This window comes from Cavia porcellus, unplaced genomic scaffold, assembly GCF_034190915.1.
Source record: "Cavia porcellus strain 051 isolate PalLab524CR breed Dunkin Hartley unplaced genomic scaffold, mCavPor4.1 scaffold_18, whole genome shotgun sequence".
In the NCBI taxonomy this organism is placed as follows: domain Eukaryota; kingdom Metazoa; phylum Chordata; class Mammalia; order Rodentia; family Caviidae; genus Cavia; species Cavia porcellus.
The window spans coordinates 16,078,405-16,104,044 of record NW_026947501.1 but is presented as its reverse complement, the minus strand read 5'-3'; the positions used below and the strand labels follow the sequence as shown (position 1 = coordinate 16,104,044).

General features: G+C 37.4%; 2 protein-coding genes and 1 pseudogene across 2 annotated transcripts in view; 2 read left to right on the top strand and 1 right to left on the bottom strand.

Moving 5' to 3' along the window:
- The first annotated feature begins 5,181 nt into the window (after window positions 1–5,181).
- On the top strand, window positions 5,182–5,275 carry LOC111756074 (U6 spliceosomal RNA; annotated as a pseudogene).
- Window positions 5,276–8,677: 3,402 nt separating this feature from the next.
- Pex13 (peroxisomal biogenesis factor 13) lies at window positions 8,678–25,617 on the bottom strand. Its single transcript, XM_003467512.5, has 4 exons — window positions 25,451–25,617; window positions 15,217–15,911; window positions 12,783–12,908; window positions 8,678–9,435 (listed from the first exon to the last, which is right to left on the bottom strand). The coding sequence occupies exons 1-4, from the start codon at window positions 25,540–25,542 to the stop codon at window positions 9,140–9,142; spliced, it is 1,209 nt and encodes a 402-aa protein (XP_003467560.1). The 5' UTR covers window positions 25,543–25,617; the 3' UTR covers window positions 8,678–9,139.
- The window catches only part of Pus10 (pseudouridine synthase 10), an 83,215-nt gene continuing 82,765 nt past the window's right edge, over window positions 25,191–25,640 (top strand). Inside the window, exon 1 of the mRNA XM_063229466.1 lies at window positions 25,191–25,333. The gene's annotated coding sequence lies outside the window, so the exon portion shown is untranslated. The remainder of the gene's footprint in view (window positions 25,334–25,640) is intronic.

Below are 25,640 nucleotides of genomic sequence, written 5' to 3'. Positions count from 1 at the left end.
GCAATTCAGGCTGGCCTTAAACTCACTTTGTAGCCCAAGCTGGCTTCCAACTTACAGTGATCCTCCTGCCTCAGTCTCCTTTGTGCTGGGATTACAGGCGTGTAACACCACACCTGGCATAACAATTCATATTAAAAATTGTTTGGTTGGGGTTTTTTTGTTGTTGTTTTTATCGGTACCAGGGATCGAACTCATGACCACACACTTGCAAGGAAGGCGCTTATGCCGCTGAGCTAAATCCCCAGCCCCTGTTTGGTTGGTTTTTAAAAGTTTGTGTTTCCCAGCGATATATGTGCACCCATGTTTTAGCAGCACAGTTTGTAACAGCCAGATCTTGGAAACAACCTAAATGCCCATCAACTAAGGAATGGACAAAAAAAAAAAAAATTGGTATTTTCATACAATGAAGTACTACTCAGCCACAAAGAAGGACAAACTGCAGACTGTTATAGGCAAATGGGTGTAACTTGAGAACGTACTCATTAGTGAAGTAAGACGTATAAACATAGTATTGTTTCATTAGTGTTAGAAGCTGAAAGAAAAAATGTATTATGTGTGTGTATATAAAAATAGTTAAAATAGTTATACTACTGATTTCTCTGAGTTCACTGAAGAGAAAGATTTGTGCTCATATTATTTGGACATTGAAGGCAGATGTCTTCTGCTCTGGGTGAATGATTTGAGGATGACAATGCACAGTGGATGGACCACTGTTGTCTCTAAATTGACATGTTTTGAAATTTTGTAGTTTTTTCCTTTTTTCTTTTTATCCTTGAAATAAAATGGACTTGGAAAAAATATTTAGTATTATAAAAGAAAGTTTGTGTTTTCATATACAAATAGGAAACACATTTAATCATTTAATGCAATGGTTGAGGCATTTTTTTTTTTCAACTAATCTAGGGGTATGACTGCCATGTATCATATTTGGTTAACCAATTTCAAATAATATTACCAAAGATTGTAAGATATACATAAAGCTACACATTTTCAATATCTGCCTTTCCTCTGACCAGTCAGAAAGTAGTAGGTCTTAAAGCAGAGGTTTCCAAATGTCCATTTCAATTTAAGGCCCTGTGGAGAGCTGTGGCAAAATGAGAAAAATAAAATTAAGTATACATCACTGCTGGTTTATTAATTTTGCTAACATTTTCTTTCCCCTTGAAATTATGCCTTTTCTACTTTCTAGTATTAATATACTTCATTTCTTATTTCACCTGTTATTCAGAATATATTACCCAGTTAATTTCAAACTAAGGATTTGTTTTGGAAATAAATTTTGTTAGTGGATAAAAAACCAACACATTCCAAGGAGGTAAAAACAACAACAACAACAACAAACCCAACCAAAAAAAAAAAAAAAAAAAAACCGTAAGATTTTACTGATTTTGGGCTGGGGATTTAGCTCAGCGGCATAAGCGCCTGCCTTGTAAGTAGGCAGTCGTGAGTTTGATCCCTGGTACCGATAAAAAGGAAAAAGACAAAAAAAGAAAAAAGATTTTACTGATTTCCCACAAGGTAAATTTGTAACAATTGGCTACTAGACTCTAAAAATTAGAAGAAATTTCTACCACTGTGGTGGGCTACTTGCAAGATTCCCCTGGCTAACAAGTAAGATCCTGACTCAGACACACAATACTGTTCTCTCACAGGAAATGGGGATGGGTCAGTCAGAACTGGTGAGCTGCAAAACTGGGCAGAAGGAAGTACTTGGGTACCCAGAAGGTGAGTGGTCTCCTAATGATCTAAATGTCTGTCAGATACTGAGCCCTCTGGCCAGGAAGCAGAGTCAGGGGAAGGTGATCCTGGTTTCCCATTCTTACCCTAGACCTTCAACAGAGACCAAAAGTGGTCTCAATGACCTAAAGCCTTCCCCAGTGTTGATCATCAGGACTCAAACAGATTAACAGCAAAGAACTCAAAAAGATCACTGTATTATGTGAAGTGGCCGGACACTGTGTGAGAGTAGATGTTTGAGACTGGGCTGTACAGGATTAATCTGCTGAACTCTGGCTGTGTTGGAAAACAGCGTATATATACATAGAGCTATGAAGTAAAGACAGTACCGTATGGCAATGGCATGGACTGCTGACACTCCCTACTCCAGAGCAATAAAGCTGTCAACCTTAGAGATCAAGTAGTTTTCTTAATTGGCAAAAAGAGTTCTCAATTCTTGGACACCCCCAAAATCATACCACTGGTCTCTTTTATTTAAACTGTTCACTGTCCACTTGTTTAGGACATTGGGGCTAGCCCAAGACTCTAGTAAGTGGAAACTATAAACGTTTTACTCCTAAGGACTGCAGATAATGGCATTCTTGAAGACATAATGTGGTATGCTTAAATAAAAGGTGTAATAAGTTATCAGGAATGGACAGGAGATTAAAAAGACAAATTCCAGCTGTGTGTGGAGGCAAGTTCCTGTAATCCCAGCACTCAGGAGGCTAAGGGAGGTGGGCTGTTGCAAATTCAAGATCAGCCTGGGCTACAAAGTGAGCCCAAGGCCAGCCTGAACCAAATAGTGAGACCCTGTCTCAAAGAAGACAAAAAAAAAAAAAAAAAAAGACATTCCCAGGCATAATTATTGAAACATAATCTTTTAATTGTAATTACTAAAATGTAGGGCTGGGGATATGGGTCAGTGAAAAAAGTTCTTGCTTTGTGTGTACAATGCCTTGATTTGATCCCCAGCACTGAAAAAAAAAAAGTAAAATGTAATTATGAAAATTTAAAGAAAACTTAGGGAGGTAAATGCTAAACTGGACACAGCTGAGTGAACAGGCCACTAAGCATTTAAAAATTACCCAGATTAGAATACAAAAAAAAAAGGGAAATTACCAAATAGACATAGATATGGAGAGTGGGGTCTAACATAGATCTAATTAAAGTTTCAAAGAGAACAGACAGAATGAATGAAGTTATAAAATTTCCAGGATTGATTATGTAATAGAGGTGAAATTTCTAGGATTATGGAGATGAAACATCCACAGACCCTGGAAGCAAATGTATTAGAATAAGTAAAATGAAGTTGCTAGAGGCAAAATATCACTTCTAATTATGCCATGTAAAACAGCAGTCCCTCACCTTTTTGTGCAAGGCAATTTTTTTCATGGACTTGGGGTTATTTATAGTTTAAAAATTAGTATGTTTGTGATGCATAATAATTATATCCCCCAGCACTAGTATTCTGCCACCCCAGATCATGATGCCTGATGCCTTAGATTCTCAAAAGGAACAGCACAATTTAGATCCCCGCCACTGCCGTTTGCAGGGGGGCTTGCGCTCCTATGATACAATCCAATGCTGCTACTGATCTGATAGGCAGAAGTTGTAGTTCAGGCCAGTGACAGTGATCGAATGAAACGTGGCTTGCTTATTGCTCACTCTCTGCTTTGTGTGGCCATGGTCGAGGTGTTGGGAACTCCTGAATTAAAAGGGATCCTCTCTGAGTGACATCATTTTTTTCTCCCCCCGGGCCTACGATTGAAGCTTACTGTGGTGGTTTTACACTAAAGCTTTAGTGTGCCAGTTATGAACATATTGAGAAGATCAGCAAAAAATGAGGAAAACCTATATCATAAAAGACAAAATATACACACAAGAAGAATTATAGGGAAAATGACCAGCAGGAAAACAGAAACATTAAAACAAGATATTATCATTAATATCCTCTGGTAGGTGAAAGAAGATATTGTTAGACTTGCATAAGCTGCTATCAAAAAAACCCACACCCATACTAAGGCATATTGTGGAATTTATAAATGTGAAGTCAAACAAGATCCTGCAAGCTTCTAGAGGGAAAAACAAAAACAAAACAGGTCCCATAGAAAAGATGAAGAATCAGAATGTTTTCCGACTTCTCCATAGCATAATGGAAGCTAGAAAACAGCAAAAGTCTTTCAAATTTTTAAAGAAAAAACAACACTCAACTTGGAATTCTACACCCAAACTCAGTTTTCAAAGTCTCATGCATCTCATGCAGCTTTTCTCAGGAGCTCCTAGAAATATATTCTGTCTTTCCAAAGAAACAAATGGAGGAGGCAGGTGTGAGATGTGGAAAAAAGACAAAAAGAGAACTCAGGAAAATGAAGAATGAAGCCAGGATAACAGTTGTGTACCAGTTCAGGTTTGTGCAAAAGACACAAGAGACAGAACGAAGCCTGTCTTCGGCATGATGCCCTTGGCTGTGCTACACTTTAACCCGGTAAGGTCTGGGTGTGCCTGGCCTAGTTTTTATCTGTGCTTGGGTTGCTGGACCATGTGCTAATGAAGTCCTTGCTCTTCAAGCACTGCTCTTAGGATCATTACACAATGCAAAGGTGTTTGTTTTGATCTACTCTTTTTTGTGTGTGCGTGCCAGAGACTGAATTCATGACCCATGCTTGCTAGGCAGGTGCTTAGGCTGCTGAGCTACACCCCAGCCCGTGATCTACTCTTACTCAGAGGATAGTCACAGAGAACTCAGGCTGCTGCCCATAACCATGTTACAGGCAGATGCCACTGCTAGCAGCCAGTGCAGTTTTCAGAACACAATGATTGTGGATAACACTCTGTTTCTCAAGATTTGCTCACAGCCTTGCTCAATGACTTTTCTAGAGAAAGGACTTGAAAATTCTTAAGAGAAACTGAAGCCAGTCTATGGCCCAGTGCTTCTTCAGGTTATTTTCATCAAACAGTGGCAATCGTGCCTTTTTTATATGTAGCTGTTTTTGCATGCTACCTAATTTTTAGTTTAATCATCTTCACACTCATTTATATTTATACAGTTGATAAAATATTTCATTTAAAACACTATCAAATAAGAACACAAGAATGGCTCCATATCAGAAATTCAATGTCATTCATCACACTACTATTATGAAAGGTGAAAAACCAGACCATCTAAACAAATGCAGATTTAAATTATCAATAAAAGAGAACTTCTAAGGAAGACTCATTTAATTAGCTCATCTAACTGGTAGTATCACATTTAATACAGTAATGTTTCAGAACCAGAAATAAGGTAACAATGTTTGCTAGCAGTTACTGTAAAATACAGACTAACAACCTGACCATATCATTAAAAGTGAACATGGATAAGGACTGAAAAGAGAAAAACTCTCATTATTTGCATTTGCATTTAAATAGACAACCACTATTAGAATTTAGCATTCATCAAAGCTGTAAATATCAAATTCAACATTTTTCTGCAGAAATAATGGGATGTGCCTGAGAGATGATTAGCCTGGCCTCTGTGCAAGGATGACACACAAATCTGTGAATGTTCCATATTTTTAGTGATAGTATAATGCTTAGAAACTGACAGGACACAACCATCACTCAGTATGTAATCTTTGTAAAGTTGTCATCTTTCTGTAATAGATTAATGCCTGACTGGACTATAGTTATTCACCTATGTCTGCCAGAATTAAGTTAACTTCACATTTATCTTTCTCTTAAAATAACTGTACAACTGATTCCTATAGACATGGTTCTTAACATAAACACGTATGTAAAGATTTAAACAATTTTCTGATAAAGTATAAAGGTTGCCCTTAAATTCTTCCAACATCAAGGAAGTCAGTAATGTCAGAGACTTCCTTTTGAAGAAATACTTTTTTGGATAGTATCATTAGGTTAGATACGGTAATAGATACATTTTAAAATAGCTAGTGGAAGTGTATCTTATCCATATCACAGGCTGCTGCAGAATTTTAAGTTAATCACAAAGGTCTGCCTCCTTTAACTTCCCCAAGTACTGGGATTATAGGTGTGTGTCACTACAACTGGCCTAAACCTGTTTCCTGTGATAGTTTATACAAAGACTGGCTCTAGATCCTTGAGCATAATACAGAGATTTTGTTAAATTTACATTATGGTCTGTTATTTCAGAATGAGTGTGTGTGTGATCTGTTCTTCATACTGCAATGAATAAAAAATACAATATGAATATTAAAATACATTCAGTGTTCAGTGAACTTTGTTTTTTGGGTGCCAATAAAACTTGTTTAATAAAGAAATAATGGGATATCATTTTTAATGGTAGCAACAAGTATAATACATGAATTAGCCAAATAAAAAAGATGTTCAGAATAAATAGGCATTGTTTTCTGAAATGTTTTAGCTTGTAAATATTCCACTCACCTATAGGCAATTTTTATTTTTTTGTAGGTAACTTTTATACGTATGTAAGTTTAGCTTTTTCTTTGTTCTTTTGGTTTCTGAGTCAGAGTCTCATTGTACAGTCCAGGCCGGCCTTGAACTTACTATATAGCCCAGGTTGGGCTCAAACTCTCGGTCTGCTTCCTTTAACTTCCCCAAGTACTGGGATTATAGGTGTGTGTCACTACAACTGGCCTAAACCTGTTTCCTTACACCACAAAGAAACAGAACAGACATATTAGTCTGCAGTAGATAATATACACAATAATATGAAGAAAAATGGAAACTGTATCAATTCTTTTTTTTTGCCTTTTTCCTTTATATCGGTACCAGGGATTGAACTCACGACTGCCTGCTTGCAAGACAGGCGCTTATGCTGCTGAGCTAAATCCCCAGCCCCACTATATCAATTTTGATCCTGTAAAAAAGTTCAACGTTTTATCTTTAAAAAGTCAGTCAAGTTTAATATATTTTTATTTCTCCAGTAAAAGCAAGTTAACAATCTATCAAAAATAAAAATTCAGCTGAATTCAACTTGCTTTTTCTATTAAGAAAGCACAAAATAGGGCTAGAGATTTAGCTCAAGGGAGTAACCTTAAAGGTTGCAAGTTCAATCTCCAGTACCAAAAAAAAAAAAAAAAAAAAAAAAAAATCACAAAATAAAGGACAGCTTGTAAATGTATAATTATGAAATACTTCCAAACCAAGTCAAGTACCCAAATAAGACATTAAAATGTGAAAATTTATAGTCCTTGTACCTCTTCTGAGCTGATAAAATACAATCAGCAAAATTAAAGGAAAACTTTTCTTTCTATAACGTGGGATTTATTTCGTTGAATTGAAAATGTTTGATTTCTTCTTTTTTTTTTTTTTCTTTTTTCCGGTACTGGGGATCGAACTCACGACCGGCTGCTTGCAAGGCAGGTGCTTATGCTGCTGAGCTAAATCCCCAGCCCCTAGTTTCTTTTTTTTTTGGCACCAAGACCCAAACTCAAGACCTTGTGCTTGCCAGGTAGGAACTGTGCTGCTGAACTATATCCCTGGCTCATGAAAATGTTTGGTTTCATTTGCTAGTTTCTATAAAGTAACATTCCTTAAGTAAGTTACTAAAAATAATATTGAAGCCTTGACTTTTTATTTAATCTCATCTTAAAAATTAAAACTGTTAAGAAAAAAAAATTAAAACTGTCATGATAAAAAAGTTACAGAATGTTTGTTTATTCTAGTCTAAATTGTCTACAATTTTAATATAAAAAGAATTTTCAACCACATATAGTTACTTAACTATATTATACTTAACCAAACATGTGGAACTGTGTTTTCATTTTTGTTTTTTCCCTGAACATAACAGTCACAAATTCTATCTTAATTACTTTTAAAACTAAATACTGCTGACCCAACATTTTTCTTCTACTTCTAGCATTCCATTTATGTGTTTCAAGATCAAATACAGTAAGTTATTTATCATAAACTTGTTCCAAGAATAGGTCTCCCATAAAGTCTTCTCTGACAGACTGAAGGAGAATTTTTAACTGCAAAACACAAATAGGAATGAGAAACTGCCTTGAGGGCTAAAACCTAGGTGTTAGAAAAATAGGACTAAGATAAATCACTTTACTGTACTTTTCTGTACAAGGTCAAGGTTCCTATTGTAAATGATTTTTGCTTATTTGGTTGTATTTTAAGGAAGGACTTCCCAATATGATTTTATTAATAATATTTTATGCTGGGTTTATATTTGGCCAGATACTGTTTAGTCTGAATTCTACAATTACTTATTTGATAAACATAAACCTATATGAAAGATAAAAAATAAATCAGTCTAAATAAAAAGTTCAGCTTTCAATAATCTCTTAAAATTTTTTTGCAAACTATATTAGTGAGAGCAATGATCTTCAGTATAACTACAGCAAGTATATAAATCTTCCAATCTTGTGGGGAGTATTCAGTGTACTAAAATTTAGCTGAATTTAAAATCATTAGCACAAAACAAGTCTAGTTAAGTAGCAATTATCATATTTTAAGGGAATCAGCATTTGGAATTTCAGTACTAAAAATTAAAAGAAATGTGAGGCTGGGGATTTAGCTCAGTGGCATAAGCACTCACTTGGCAGGTGCAAGGTCCTGAGTTTGATCCTCAGTACCAAAAAAAAAAAAAAAAAGTTGTATCCAATGCAATACATGTTTAAGAACAGCCTGAATATAGGATTCAAAAAAGTAATTTTACTAGGTAACAGCAGAGAAATCTATGAAAAGATTAAAAATCATTATTGTTAGAACTGGTTATAACAGTAAGTAAAAAGTCAAAGGATGTTTTAGGTGGAAGAAAAAATTTTTTTCATGTATTCTGATTAATTCAGTACAAAAACTAGTCATGTTGTAAAATAGGTATACTTCTATCATTCTAGAACCATCTCCCTTGCAATGTTTCTAGTGATTTTTTCAAGACAAAAATTTAAAAATAAAAGATAATAGTATTAACTGTTTGTGGGTGAAAACATTGCTACCTAAAGTAAACCCAACACTGGACATCATATAGGTCACAAAAATTTTATTATTCAGTTTAAGGTTGTAAAAATTTTGCATTTGTGCTTGTTCTCATAAACATTTGTTATCAGTCAATTTCTGAGGCTTTCAAGTCAATCTAGAACTTTAAGAATCATTAATGATCCCTCCTGTAGCAAACCATATATTCTATATAGTTCATTAAATATTTTTCTTCCAATAAACCAAGGGATTTAAATATGTGAAAATGATAGCAATCTCCATAATCTTAAAGCTAGGCGAAACTAATGTCCTCATGGTCCAACACATTATAAATGTGACCAGGTTACTAGGCCAATATACTAATGTATAACTTTTAATAATTTCTAGCAGCAAAATGCCTGAAATAGCCAATAACAAAATTTTTTTTACTAAATTGCAGGTTATTTTCTTTGTATGAAATAATTTAAAAAGTACTCAAATATTGTTCAACTGCCCACAAAAATCAAAGATATCAGAGATCTTGTTTATCTCCACTTTTCCCTGTGGAATCAGGTGCACCTGGAACCTTAGTTTCAACAAAAACAGATTCAAAAGCAGCTTCCTGTTCATCCAAAGAGTCAGCAGCTGTGGCTCCTTTATTTAGTGTTGAGTTGGTAAAAGATTGTTGCTGCTTGGATATTTTACTTGCTTCCACTGTTTTTCTACCTCTTCTTTTACCAAGAATCTTAACATAATTTGCAGGTATAAGTCCTGTTGTCTGACCATCAAGACTGGCCAGAAGCCAACCACGAACTTTGGGTTGCTGTTCTGATGGGAAAAAAAAAAGACAGTCTTGTAATTATAACACACTTTGGAGGTCCACCAGAACATTAATGATAAAATACATCATGTAACATCTGTTATACTTTAATAAAATAAATGAACAAACAGACATGCATGTATATTGAATATGCTAGGTAGGCTTAACAGTCCTATGTCTGCTGGGCGTGGTGGCACACATCTGTAATTCTAGCACGGAAGAGGCTGGAGCAGGAGGATCACTGCAAATTTGAGGTCAGCCTGGTTCACAGTGAGTTCAAGGCCAGACTGAACTAGATGGCAAGACTCTGTCTCAAAAAACCAAACCAAACCAAACCCAACCCAAAAACAAACAAACAAAAAAAAGAGTCTTACTCTGTTGCCTAGGCTGGTCTTCAGTTAATAGGCTCAAGTGGTCATCCTGCCTCAGCCTCCTCAGTAACTGGGATTACAGGTAGGTACCACCAAGCTTGGCTTCAGATCTACTCTGATAACTTATATTTTTAAGTTTTTTCTATCCTGAAGAACATAAAGTTTATAATAGTTGGTTCATTCATTTGGTATGGAGATTCCATCCTTCATAAGCTGAATATTGACATCATACGTTTCATATTTTAAATTGGAATTTAAGAAATGATTATTTCATTCCTTCTCAATAATAATTTTGGGCAAGTATAGAAAATAAGTATAATCTTTTTTGTTTTAAAGAGATACATTTTTCTTACATTGCCCAGGTTGGTCTTGGATTTCTGGGGTCAAGCAATGCTTTTCAGTCATACAAGTAGCTGGTGTTACAGGCATAGCACCATACCTAGCTTTTAAGCATATATAAACAAATATATATATATATATACATAAATAAATAAAATATTTAAAGGATAAAAGAGTCAATTTGCAGTCAGTTCATATGTGTATGTGATTGAATCCAGGGCCTTCACACCGGGCTATATCCCTAAACTTTATTTATTTTTTTGGTACCAGGGATCCAATTTACGACTTTGTGCTTGCCAGGCAGGCACTTGTGCTGCTGAGCTAAGCCCCTGGCCCTCCCCAAACTTTAATAATTTTTGTTTTTGTTTGTTGTTGTTTTTGAGACAGGTCTTGCTTTATAGTTCAGGCTGGCCTCAAATTCATGGAGACCCTCCTGCTTTAGCCTCCTAAGTGGTGGGATTACAGGTGTGTGGCATCATGTCTGGTTCCTTTTTTAATTTTTAATTTTTAAACAGGATCTTGCTAAGTTGCTACACTGTCCAGTCTGGGCTTGAATTTGCCATCCTTTTTGCCTTAGCCTCTCAGAGTGCTAGGGTTAGAGCATGTGCCATCATGCCTGTAATCCCAGCACTTAGGAGGAAAGTCAGCTCTCTTTACATACTTGGTCAAAATATAAAATTCATTTCATATTATTTTGAGAAACAATCCTGAAAACTGATACTATTAATTTTAACTCAAGATGGGCAAAATCTTGAAGACTCCAATTATCTCTAGCTAAAATACAAAAAGTTAAAGGCAATAGTCTAAGCTTAAAATAAGAAAATTATTTAGTAATAGTTGTATATTCAATTCCATATGGCACTTCTCCATCTATTTTTATCCTTATCTTTATTTATTGTCTTTTTCTGACAGGGTCTCATTTTGCAGTTCAAGCTGGTCTTGAACTTACTTTGTAACCCAGGCTGGCCTCAAACTCACAATGATCCTCCTGCTTCAGCCTATCGACTACTAGGATTACAGGTATGAGCCATCATGCTTGGCTTTATCCTTATCTTTAAAAAGTTGCTAAACTCACAATTTTTGGATTAACATTTTAAATTAATCTTTAATACTTAATAAGACTCTTCCACTTAAGTAACACAAATTAACCATGTCTGCAGCTCATGTTGTTTTCAATGTTCAAACATACTTTCTTTATGTGAAGGAGGACAGCAAAGGCGTAAAGCCAAGGCGTTAAAAGACACTAATATAGCTGAAGAATAATGAGATATAAATTTCATTCTGAAATACAATGTAATTGAAAGAAACCCTACTTGGTTTTATTCTTTTTTTTTTTTTAACTTTTAAGTTTTTTGTTTCAGACAGGGGCTCACTATTCAGTTCAGACTAGTATTCAAGGCTGGCCCAGATTCTTCTGCCTCAGTCTCCCAAGTGCTGGCATAGCCACGTGTCACCACACCCAGGCCCAGTTTTGGCTTTATCCTTTAGATTAACTGGAAAATAATTATCAGTGTTGTTCCCATCTCTAACACACCTTAAAAATAAACCCTTCATTTGAGATCCAAAACAGTAAATTGTTATATTCATTGGAAGACACAAATATAATACTTAGAAGTCTTGGTTTTATACATGAAAGGATGAGGCAGAGTTTTAGCAATGTGTTCTAAACTATTCAAATGACTCAAGGTATTTTTGTGCTGTGCAAAAAGAGAACTAACACCAGCGAGACACTGAAGTTGCCATTAACAGCTATTTTTATGGAAAAGTTAGCCAAAGTGGTTAAAAGCACAGGCTCTGAAGTTAAACAAACCAATTCTACCGTATCTTAGCTTTGCGAAACTGGACACCTTACTCCACTGTGAGTCGCAGTTTCCACATGTGCAAAATGGGAGTACGATAATATTTGGGACTTTCTGCAACGTGTATTTCCACAAACACACAAAATTTTAAGAAACAAAAATCAGCCACTTGTGGTGCAATCTTAGCACTTGGCAGTAGATCAGTGTGAATTAGAGGGCAGCCGGGGATATAGCCTGAGCTCAAGGACAGCCTAACTGCACATCGTGAAACCCTGGTCTTAAGCAGACAAAACACCCAAAACCCCAAAACCCCAATCCAACCCAACCCAAACCAAACCAAACCACCCCTCTACAACTCCTTGTCATCCTTAAAGGAGAAAGATGAATGGAAAGGTCATTTTGTTTGTGGGCCATTCAGAACTATTAGTGACCTGGTCCAAAAATAAATCCGAGAGGTACATAAATTTCTAAAGTTCTCTAATACTTCATGACAATACTTTTAAAAATACTCATAATGCAGTTTTCTACAGCTGGTATTCAGCATTCCCTTGGATTTGTTACATTTATTATTCCATGTTTTTGTGTGGGGATTAACAGAGTTTGAAATTCAAGTGTGTTGACTTTAGAAGAGAAAATAATAGAAATCTTTCCTATCTCAGCAAAATATTATTGAAATTATTCTTTTGAGGTTTCTCTGACTGCCTTAGATTTGGAAGATCTAAGCTGACATAGACATTTTAGTTAACTGCCTCCACATTAGCAATGAACAAAATGCTTTGCTGTAGTTTTTAATATTAAAAATCTATAAATATTAGAGATGATTTCAATTTATTCGTAATTTATTACCTTTGAGAGCTAAGTTTAGCATATCACCAGCATGGAATGAAATTTCTTCTTCAGACATTGCAGTGAAATCATATTCTGCTCTAGCAACTACGTGGTCATCCTCACCACTTGCCCAGTTGGTGTTGTCTGTAAGTGAAATTAAGAATTAAGACAAGGTTACTAAAACTTGAAAAACAAAAAGGCAGACATTCCACTAGTTATTGCCCATATATTAGATACACATGCATTTTGGTTGCAGCTTCATTTCCACCCATTTTTTTGTTCTTTCTTTTTATCGGTATTGGGGATCGAACTCACAACCACCTGCTTGCAAGGCAGGCACTTATGCCGCTGAGCTAAATCCCCAGCCCCTTCCCACCCATTTTTTTGACAGGGGGGCTCACTATGTAGTTCAGTGCAATCTCAAACTCACTAGGTATCTTGAGCTGGCCTCACTCGTGGCAGTTCTCCTGCCTCAGCTTCCCAAGTGCTGAGGTGGGAAGACAAGACATGCACCACCAAACTAGTGTGGAACTTGGCAATCTTCCTGCCTCAGTGCTGAGTGCTGAATTTACAGGTGTGTGTCACCATGCCTGGTTCTCATTTTCTGTTTTATAATAGTAAGGAAATTTGCTGTGATGATGTATCCATTTTTAAATTTTCTTTTTAAACCATTAAAAAGCATTTCTTGATTTTTTTCTTCCTATAGCTCATATTACGTTCTGAATTACTATATAGTTTACTTTTCTTTAAAACTGTATCCCACCATTAGATTGCCACAGGACAGAATTATAAAAATGTTTTATTTACCACTAGATCCCTCTTAGAGAACTGCATCTAGCATATATTAGACACTGAACAAACACTGATTGAATTAATGAAGGAAACATCCTTTGATTAGCCCAAGTGTAAAAGCTAAGGGCATTTTGATTCTTTTTCCCTTTATGTATCACATTTAACCAGTGACTACATTCAATGAATCTATTATATCATTCCTGCTTCTCACATTCTCATTTGGACCTTCATTATTTCTCATCAGCCTAATGTAAGAGTAATGGAACTGATGTCCCTAAATTAAGAAATATTAAGCATCTTCTATGAATCAAAAAGATTAGGTATTATGAATACAAAGGAGAAAATCTAAACCTTTTATAAATCTCACCATCTAATTGCAACTTGTTTTAATCTCCACTGACATACAACAAACACTTCAAATATACTAAACTTTACTTTTTTTAAAATGTACTTTTTGGTACTGGGAATCAAACTCAGGACCTTGTATTTGCTAGACAGGTGCTGTGCCACTGAGCTGTATTACTGGCCCAACATTTTTTCTTTTTTGACTGTTGTCTGGAGCTGGGAATCATGAGTATGGCCTTGAGCATGCTAAGTGAGTGGTCTACCAATAAGCTATTGTTCTACCTGCCGGACTGAAGTCTTCAGAGCATTATTATTTATATCTCACAGTGCGCTTTAAAAAAACACAAAAGACATTCATTCCTTACTAAATGAAAATTAAGTCTCATAATGGAAATTAAGATCTTCCACCTAATTTTTAGCCCTTTTTCTTACTGTCCTTCTATTTAGTACTATAGGACAAATGCTAAACAAATCCCCCCCACCCCCATACTTTGTTCAAGCTATTTCATCTGCCTGAAAGTCTCTTCCTTTTTTCATAGTCCTGGACACTCAAATTTAGGGCCTCATGATGCTATGCAATTGAGTGTACTACACTGAGCTACATCCTCAGCTTTTTTTCTGATAAAATGTTCCTATTTCCCAACAGCTAACTCAGATGCCATTTCTTCCTCGATACCATTGACAAAAATGTGAGTTGCACTTTTGTAGTTCTCTGTAGAAGTTGACAATGCTATGAAGTTAACATGTTTCTGATGCTTATTAAAGATACTGACTTTGGACAAATCAATGAACCTTAGAGAATGAACCTCAGTTTTCTTGCAAAATAAGGCTAATTCTTATCTCTCTGGGTTACTGAAACAATTACACGAGATTAAAATGCACAAAATATCCAGCACATTGTACTGTAAGAAAAAAGACTTTAGAAACCTTATGTCTCTTCCCAACTATTTTAACCCTTACTGGCCTTTCTGCCTCATTTTAATTACTCATATACTATATGTGTCTGAACTACTTCCTTCCAACCAGTTTTAGAAAATGGGGATTATCCTCTATTCATGTATCTTTGTATCCTCTACAGTACCAAATTCAGTATACCAGAGATAGTGGTTAGGTAATGTGTACAGTTAGACTGAACAAATAACACATAAATCAACAAGCTCATCTTTGCTACATTCTCTTCTCCTAGTTTTAAGTGCTTAACAAAATAAAACTGGATGAAGATAGTAAATAAAGAGTATAAAGATGCGAATTTAACAAATCTATTTTGAAATTTCAAGTTGTTACATGACTTCTAAACTAGTTCTCCTCTTCTTACCTGGTACTTCATCACTGTAAGTAGACAGCAGTTTCCAGATGAGATAAGGACCTCCAAGGATAACAGCAAAGAACAAGAATATTGGCCAGGATTTTGCTGAGTTAGCTGCTTGGTCCTCAGCACCAAGGCAAGCCACAGTTCCTTCACTTTCTGCCCACAGGTCCTCATTCTCAGAGCCTCTTCTTAAACCCATCATCCGTTGTAACCGTCTATATAGATATCTTATAGTCCTAACTAATGCAAAAGCTGAAAATACCTTTGTAAAGTGTATTTTTAGTCGAGAGAAGTGATTTGCTACATCCAGTACAGCCCTGAAACTGTTATAGACAGCGGAAAAGGTAGCATCCATCATCATACTGACAGAGGCAAATGCATGTACAATACTTTCAATCGACTGAAATGCACCCCTGCTGCTCTCTTCAGCTTGCTGAACAAATCTGCTAGGAGGAAGATCATCTATACGGAGGCGGTTATAGCCCAAACCATTATACCCATAACTGTAAGGGCTATAGCTTCCATAAAATGAACTTCCATAGGAGCCATATCCAGAAGAAAATGAACTGTAAGCAGGTCTGAAAGTGTTCAAATTGCTGCTTCCTGTCTGTTGTGATGGCCTTGGAAGGATGGGTGGGGGCACTCTGGTAAGGGTTGGTTGTCCAGGTCTCGTCAATAAAGTAGGGCCCAAGTCAGCAGATCTAAAACAAAACAAATTTAAAATAGTTATTTAAGTGCATAACTAACCCAACTCTTTGTTTTTTGGCCTTTTGGCTAAGATCAAGTGTAATAAACAATTCCAAGTAACTATTAAAGATCTATTGTATGTCTACTGTTATGACAGATCCTACTAAAGATGTTGTAGGACAGTCATCCATATCTGATTCTGCGACTCTGCTTTCCATGGTTTGTTACTCACAGCCAACTGTGGTTACCACAGTAGTGTAAGATATTTTGAGAGAGAAACAGACCACAATCATATCGTAGTACATTATGTTATTGTTATTGCTTACTGTGTTTAATTTTAAAATTTGACTTTATCGTAGGTAGTATGTAGAAAAAAAACTGTTGATAATGGGGTTCAGTACTATTAGTGGGTTCAGGGATCCATTGTGGTTTTGCAGTGTATCGTTGACGGTGAAGAAGAGGACTACTGTACGGATTTGTCTCTGATACCCAGTACTCCAATACCCACCTGTTATGTAGTTTACTCATGTTGGCATTCTTTTAACATTATATTCAAGTTATAGGTTCTTTTTAAAGACACTTACTCATTGTCTCAAGATTAATTACAATTCTGTATAATGTTTGTAGTGTACTCTGTTTTTAAACTATCACAGGAAGTCTGTGATGGTTTATCTTGTCAGATTGGCTTGAAACACATAGGAGATCAGTAAACTACACTTTTGGGTGTTTCTGGGTAGTCATGGGGGGTATTTGGCCCCTTCCTCTCTGTTTTTTGGTCACGATGCTTCTGGCTGGGAGCCAGGTGACACCGGACTGGATCTGAATCTGTGAGCCAAAATAACTTACTCCTTCTTTTAAGTTGTGGGTGTTACGTATTTTGTCCCAGTAACACAAAGTTGACTATTACAGAAAACTGGTATGTGCCAGGATAGGGGCCACTGTAGTGATCACACCTGACCAACAAAGTAGTTCAGAAGCCTCTGGAACTAATTTAAAGTGGGGAAACACACAGAAATGTGTGCTAGAGAAGTTCTAAAATGCTGTAACCAGAGCATGATTCTAGAAGGAGCTCAGAAGACCTAACTGCTGATAGGAATGCAGACACTAATGACTAAGCTGATGAGGTTTCAGATGGAAATGAGTTTTCTATTGGCAACTGGACTAGAAGTCAATTGTGCTACATTTTAGCAAGTAACTTGTTTTTGTACAGTCCATGCCCTAGGATTTTGTGAGGCTGTGTTTAAAGGTGACAGACGTTACCTGGGGGTGAAAATTTCAAGGTGGCTCAATGTCCACGGGTGTAGCATGGGTATAGCTAGTTGCTTTAGCCAGATGTATAGTGAAGATTGACAGCAAATAGCAAAGCAAATATTTGATAAACTTGCAGTTTGGCCATAAGAGAAGGTAATGACTGTTGAAGAGATTAGTACCACTAAAAAGAAGCCAAATGTCAGGTGCTGTGGATTACACCTGTAATATCAGCACTTAAAAGGCTGGATTATCATGATTTTGAAGCCAGTTTGGGTTACATACTGAGTTCAAAGCCAAAGCAGGTCTGTACTACCCAGAGAAACCCTGTCAAAAAGGAGGATAGAGGAAGAAGGAAAGGGGAAGAGGAAAGAGGAGAAACAACCAAGAACTCTAAGACAAAGAGAAAGATGCCTTGAGGGCATATAAGGAATTAGCCAGACCATTCAAATCAGAGGCAAAGGGGTATAAAAGTGTACAATCCTTTGACAGACTGCTTTGAGAAAAAGGGGGTAGGGTACCTGCTCCTATAAAGCTCCCTATTAAATTGTTCCCCTAGAATTTATTTCACTGTACTCAGCTGTCCAGTTACTGAGAAGCCACTGCAACTATCATTCAAGGGGACCTGGCTCCTGCTTGAGTTGGTGGCAGACCATGATAACATCTATGTGATGCTGGTTTTACAGGGATGCAGAATATACGACTTATAGGGTTGTGGAAACTTCCACCCAGACTTCATAGGAAGGCCTGAGAGGACAGGCAACATGTGATGGAATTAAAGTTCTTACAGCAGCCCCTGAAAGAGGGATGGATAAAGCTATGGAAGGGAGGCCTAAGCTGTAATGGAGACTTGTCATGGTTTAGGTCAGTGGCCCCCAAGCCTCATGCTATTATGGACTCACCAAATCTAACATTTGTGATTGGTTCATTGTCTAATGCTCAGATTGGCGTTGTGAGTACTACACCTGCCTGAGGGTGGAGCCAGGATGCGATGTAATGGCGGGAAGAAGGTGTGTGTCACTCTCTCTTACTGTTTTGCACCTTGGTGTCTGCAGCGGCCATGAATGGCTGCCCTGCCATGCTACCCTGCCTTGGAGCCAACTGAGTATGGACTGAAGCCTCCAAGAACTGTAAGAAATAAACCTTTCCTTCCTTAACTTTGGGTGTCAGGTATTTTGTCTCAGCAACCAGTAAAAAAGTAACAGACAAGACTGTAGATATAAAGTTGAAGATGTCAGCAATGTGAAATGTCTGTCAAGAAAAGCTGTAAGTGGTAAATGGAGTCAACCCAAGAGAGAAAGAGAGAGAGAGAGAGAGAGAGAGAGAGAGAGAGACAGACAGACAGACAGACAGACACACACACACACACACACACACTCCTCTAGAACTCACATCTGACCACTATGGGCCCTAGATGCCAAACATGGAACCACAGGAATTAATGTTGATTTTGCTGAGTTTTGGTTTTACTTTAGTTTAATTCCTTTCAATTCTCCCATTCTTTCCTTTTTGAATTGGAATGCTGACCCTAGCTTACTGTATCTTGGGAATATTTGCTTTTTTAATTTTACAAGGGTTCACAGTTGTTTTCCTTGAGTCTCAGAGAAGATTTCGGATTTAAAACTTGTCTTTGTACCAGGAATCAAACTCAGGATCTTGTGCTTGTCAGGTGGGTGCTGTGCTGCTGAGCTATATCCCAGCCCTGGATTTAAGTGATGCTGGGATTACTGTGATTTTGGGAAAAGAATTAGAGCACTTGTGATTGTATGCCCGATAGGTACATCATATTAGGTAGAGTTTTGACGTTATTGCCTATATGGTTTAAAGAGATGTGTAGGGTGTTGCGTTAACAAGGAGTGGACATGTGATAGTTAAACTTGAATGTTATCTTGACTGGCTTGACAGATATCTAGGAGATTAGTAAAGCACATTTCTAGGTGTGTTTGGATGGGTCACATGGACGTGACCTTAGCAACTGTATTTGGTCTCTGGCCCCTTTCTCTCTGGCTCTTCCCTTGTGACCCCCTCCAACCTGTTTGCCACTAGGTTGGCCACTTATTCCACTACAGCCTTAGGCCATGATGTTTCTGCCTGGAAGCCAGCTGACATTGGATGGAAACTTCTATATCTGTGAACCATAATAATCCTTTCCTCCTTTAAGTTTCAAGTGTCAGGTAATTTATCCTAGCAACAAAAACTAATAAGGTCAAGGGTAGAATTTCCCACTGTGACGTCATGTTGGTGCTCAAAACTTCTGGACTTTGGATACATAACTTGCATTTTATTACTTTTTATTGGCTAATCATATTTATCCACATGTATCTGTTGAGGGACATCGGTGCTATTTCTACATTTTGGCTGTCATGAGTAATGCCACTGTGAATATTTGTATACAAGATTTGTGCAGACACGTGTTTTCATATTTCCTGGGTATATACCTAGGAGTAAACTGCCGCATCACAAGGTAAATACATGTTTAACATTTAAAGGAATTGTCAAATTATTTTCCAAAGTAACTGCACTGTTTTATATTCCTACCACTACTGTGTGAAAGTTCCAGTTTCTCTACATCCTTGCCAACACTGATTATTTTTTTGAAAATCTTTTTTTTTTTTTTTTGGTACCAGGGATCAAACTCATGACCTTATGCTTGCGAGGCAGACACTTGGAGCCACTGAGCTAAATACCCAGCCAACACTTGTTATTTTTTATTACAGCCAATCTAGTGAGTAAGATGTGGATCTCTCACTATGCTTTCACTTGCATTTCTCTGATGGCTAATGCTGAGAATCTTTTCATGTGCTTCCTGGCCATGTGAAAATATCTGGGCTAGGTGTAGTGGCACACACCTGTAATCCTAGCACTTAGGAGGTTGAGGCAGGAAGATTGTTATGAGTTCAAGTTTATAGAGGTTTTAGTCCACAATCAGCTGGCTCCAATACAGAGGGGCACATAGTACAGGGACAACAGTTCATGGCAGTGGAAGATAGCAAAAGCAGGAAGAGAAGGGAAAGGGATAAGCCTCTTCCTGTCCCTTATGTTACGTGCAAGGCTATATGGCTTGGGCAGATGTAGCAATTCCAACATTGGACCATGAATCAATCACAAAATCTAGATTTCATTCACCCCTGAAAAGCTGACCCCCCTCCCATGACTACATGAGGCTTTGGGGGGACATTTAGACAAAAACTATAACACTGCCATATGGCCTGGTTCCTAACAAGGGGTTTGGGACCTCTGATGTGTGGGATGACACTCCAGTCCCCTACAATTAATTATTTTATTTTGTTCAGCTCATGGTTTAACATTCGTTCATGATCTCTACCTAGTATTACACATATAACTGTGAAACGATAATTTTCTAATTTAGGCTAAAGTTTTAAATTTATCTCGGATGATAATGTTGCAGACAAGTTACCAGAAGTCTTAATTTTTTTCTTTTCTTGAACCCAGTATTTTAATTTTAGCAAAGTTTACAAGAGTGTCAAGAGACTGCCAAATAGTGTAGTACATTCAGGCTTTGATGAACCAGTTCTGCTCCTAATTAGAAGCAATAATAAACAAGACAGAAAAACAGATGTATCTAGATTTAACACAAAATAAACTTTTGTGGAACAGAAACTAAAAAGAAATGTAAATAGGAAAGAAGGCTAAAACTAGGTTTACTAATATTAGAAAATAACAGAAACAAATAGAATTAGTCTTTCTGAGGTTGGGAATTAGGCAATGCTACTTTAATTCCTAAATAGAGATTATAAAATTTGCTGTCAACAGATTTTTATAAACTTACAGACTTAAGGGGAGACTCTGATATGGTCTTAAGCCTGGGTACCAAAATAAGTTCACTGCTATTAACTTGGTGGTGATCTGTGACATCCTTAATTAGCCCAGTTTTCATACCTAATTCCTACATGAGAGTGGGTGCAAATGGGACAGACAGAGGCAACACAAAACCTGTTAGTGAGAGAGACAGAGAGACAGAGACAGAGTGTGAGACAGCGAAATGTGGAAGGAGAGAAAACACCTCTAAAATTCTTCCTCAAAATGAGCTTATCGAAAATGCCACAGACATGGAGTAAAAACACTAAGTAACCAGGCCAACAAACACCAACAATAGGGCCGAGAGAGGGGGATTTAGCTCAGTGGCATATGTGCCTGCTTGGCAAACATGAGGTCATGAGTTCAATCTGTATACCAAAAACAACAACAACAACAAAAAACTCCAAACAACAACAACAGCAACAACAAAAAACCAAAAAACCCACCAAAACCAAAACCACAATCAACAATAAAAACTCAATGAAGGAAAAACTAATTTCATATAAGCAAACATCTAGAGGTTTAAAATTATCAAATAGATGAACAAAGCAATGTCATTTGTGAAAAAGCCACATGACATAAAACCTATAAATGTGAAAAAAATCCATTAGAAATCTTAGACATGATGCTCACAGGCACAGGAACTATCCTGCAACTGCAAGACAAGAAGAAAATTGTTGCTGTACACTAAGGAGCAGAGAGGAAAAACAGAATTTGGGAATTTTACTTTAAGTAATGGCAGTAGTCTAGAGAATCAGACTATCCCTTCAATGGATAACACCTTGGAAACCAAGAAAAAACTTAGAAATATGTTTAAAGCATTAGAGAAAAAAATAAAGCATCAGAGAGCAAGGCTCTAAGCAATTTTTTCCTTTAGTTATTTTAGACAAGGTTTCACCACGTAGTTCAGGTACTTCTTGAACTCTCTGTGTGGCTCAGGCTGGTTTCAAACGTGTGGCAATTCTCCTGCTTCAGGATCCTCCTGCCTCAGCCTCCTGAGTATTGGGATTACAAGTATGTGTCACCATGCCTGGCTAGCAATTCTACTTTATTTTATTTTATTTTTGAGACAGTGTTTTGCCATGTAGTTCAGGCTGGCCTGAACTTATTATGCGGCCTAGGCTGGCCTTGAACTCTCAGGTATCCTCCTGCCTCAGGATCCTCCTGTCTCAACCTGGTGCTGGGATTACAGGCACGTACCACACCTACTATTAAGCAATTTTAGAGTCAAGATCTAGGAGGGAAAAAGAATCAGTTCCACATTTTGCAGTGTTTCTTTAGGACCAATTCAGGAAGAGATGACTGACAGGATGAGAAAGAGGGCAGAGCATTTAACACCTCCCTGGGCTAAGAAGAAAAGCTAGAGTTCTGAACTGTGGAGAGGACTACAGAAGCATGGCACCTTAGGCTGGGAACTCAAACGGCCATATGCTAGAAATAAGAATGAAAAGGTTAACAAGAAAGAGACTAGCCCTGATAAGAACAACTTCAAATCAGCTCAATCCTTGAATGGATTAAAGTAATCCTAGATTGCTAGGGTCCTGTGGTGCTGATCAAAAGTAAAAGTCTCTGAAGGAAAGATACCTACCTAGGGTTCAAATTACAATGTCCAGCTCCCATTAAAAAAAACTGGATTTCTATGATGACAAAATTACATGTTTTAACAAAAAAAGCACTATCAGACAACACAAAGAGTTTGACAGAGCATTTAGAACATGTAGGTATTAGACACTATAAAAAACAATGCTTACGGGGCTGGGGATTTAGCTCAGCGGCATAAGCGCCTGCCTTGCGAGCAGGCAGTCATGAGTTCGATCCCTGGTACCGATTAAAAAAAAAAAAAAAAAAAAAAAGACCAAAAAAACCACAAAAACTATGCTTACTATTAAAAAAGAAATTTGAGGGCTGGGGATTTAGCTCAGTGGCATAAGTGCCTGCCTTGCAAGTGCGCAGTCGTGAGTTCGATCCCTGGAACCGATTAAAAAAAAAAAAAAAAAAAAAAAGAAAAGAAATTTGAGATTTCTTTTCAGGAGAGAATAGGAATCATAAAGCAGTATCAAATGGGAATTCTAAAACAAAAAATAAAACTGAACAACAACAACAAAAAACCCCTAAACCAACCAATGGATAAAAAACTTCCCCCGAAAACCCCACAAAATAAACTATGGCTAGTTGTTTATAGGATGTAGCATGCATGATTGACATAAATGTAATCTGACTTTAAAGGTGTGATGAGACAGGCAGAAGTAATATTTGAAGGGACAATGGCTAAATTTTTCTGAAATAAAAAGCTTCAAGCCCAGATTTAAGTGTCCCTATGAATTCTATACAAAATAACATACACAAAAACATATGGAAACCCAAAAGAGTATGATTACTGAAAACCAAAAACAAGAATATCTTGAAACCAACCAGATTGGGGGAAAAAAAAGTTTTTTTCTTTTTTAAGATGTTCTTTTTAAAAGAATCATAAGTAAGACAAGGATAGCTAAAACCATCAGAAAATTGAAAAAAAAAGGAAGCTAAGAAAAACTTAAGATTTCTTAATGATAATGTTGAGACAGCAGATCTCTGGCCTTACTCCTAACTAAACAATAAATGTCTTTATAGGACAAGGCACAGTATGATATTGTTACTTATAGCAGACACTTTTCCTGATACTGACATATTTAACTGACAAGCTGGGAAAAAAAGATGCCCAAACAATGTTTAAAGGTATGATTTGTAAGGCTGATCCACATAAAAAAATTAAACTTCCTACTTTTACACTGATTTTGGTACATCAAAGTCACTTCTTGGTGAGTTAAAGATTTGAAAGAGAAAACCAGAACATTCGAAAGAAAACAGAAGCTCCCAGTTACGAGCAAGGCTGACCAGAAGTTTGAGGGTCTACTGAGCAACTTGGTAAGAACTTGTCTCAAAATTAAAGAAATTAAGGCTGGGTATATGGCTCAGTGAAAGAGCATGCATGAGGCCACAGCTTCAATCCCTTGTGCTGCAAAAATATAGAGAAAATTTTTTCTGATCTAGGTAGAAGCAATTTATCTAAAACAAAAAGAACAGGAAATAAAATTAAAATATCTTTACAAAAAATTGAACGTAAGTGTTTAGAAGATAACAAGCTACCGACTGATGATATGAATAAAAATATAAATAACAAAGTGCTCTTGAGCTAGGTATGGCAGCACACACAAGGCTGAGGCAAGATCTTGAGTTTGTCTCAGCTACATAGAGCTTTTCAAGACCAGCCTGCACTATGCAGTGAGACTGTGTTAAAAAATAAGTAAATATTTTTGCAAATTGATAAGCTAAGTAACAGAGTAGGCAACAGTAAAAGTGAGTATATAAAAATATACTATCTAGTATGTTTTACAACTTTAGATTATATATTAAAAACAACACACTTAAACTCTAAAGCACACAAACATCATTGGATGCACTGAACACCAAAGAGAGACAGTAGTTACCTCTGGAGAGAAGAACAGGAGGGTGCAAATATTATTTAAGGTAAGTATACAGGTATTATCTTACCCTATACCAGTCTGTATGTGTTTTTAAAAATTTCTAGTCAAAACGTGAGAAAATGATTAACTTTACATAAACAAAACTTTAACAGATGAAATACAAACCTTTTCTCTTCCAACCAAGTCTAGAGGGAGGAGTCAGAATCAATCATTAAAATGGTAGCAGAAAGTGCTGCCCCAGCTTAACAGCATAATTAAAGCTTGCTACTTTTGTATGTATCATTAAATTAAGTAGTTATTAGCGGGCATGGTGCACACCTGTAATTCCAGCACCAGGGAGGCTGAGGCAGGAGGACTGCAGTGAGTTTGAGGCCAGTCTGGGCTATCTAATGAGTTAGAGGCCAGTTTGAATTACCCTGGGAGACTTTATCTCCAAAGTAAATAAATAAATAAATTAGGTAATGTTTTCAATTTATAGATCACGCACAGATTTAGAGTTCCTGTTTTAGAGCAACTTCTCCAAATCTCAGCCAGAAACATCAGCTGAATTATGCTTGAAAAGCACGCTGTGTAATTGGTTTGAGACTGCGTACAAGTGACCTTTTGGGCTTTTACCAACTTCTTGAGAAGTTGTAAACAGCTTTTACGAATGACTTTTGCTCTCTATCCAGACCAGGCAGACGCTCTCAACTGTAACAGGGCCGAGTGTAATGGGGATCTGGCAGTTCTGCCAATGTCCCGCAAACAGAAACCGGGAAGAATCCGCCCCCTTTTCTTTCAAGCCCTTGCACCGAGACAGCCGCCCAGCAGCTCCCGAAGAACCGTACTTCCCACACAAGAAACGAGTCATAATGAACTCCCTCCGTAGGCGTCCGGATCTCAGATCCATCCCGTCCGGATCCAAGGTGGGGAACCAGTTCAAGCCAGGACGCCACAGCCTTCCCTGGTAACGGCCTCAACCGCCTCCCACCAAGTCCCCGCTCTGACCCGCCCAATTCGCGCCTTCAAGAATCCCAACTCACTGGAAAGTGGGGCCAGGCCCCGGCCCCGGCCCGGCCCCCAGAATTCGGCGGGTCTCCCAGGGTTTCGGAGGAGGCGGCGGCTGGGACGCCATCTCAGCCACCTCTCGGCTCCAAGCCGCGGCCGGGACTGTTCAGGGCAGGGTGCACGGCCGACGCGAGCCAGGCGTAATAAGAAGAGCACCGAGCCCTC

Excerpts from the sequence above, each read along its gene's own strand:
- Pex13 (XM_003467512.5), bottom strand. The coding sequence starts at position 25,542 with ATGGCGTCCCAGCCGCCGCCTCCTCCGAAACCCTGGGAGACCCGCCGA. Across the intron at positions 12,909-15,216 it reads TTACAGTGATGAAGTACCAG|ACAACACCAACTGGGCAAGT; the intron begins GTAAGAAGAGGA and ends TTTCACTTACAG. Across the intron at positions 9,436-12,782 it reads GCTAAACTTAGCTCTCAAAG|AACAGCAACCCAAAGTTCGT; the intron begins GTAATAAATTAC and ends TTTTCCCATCAG.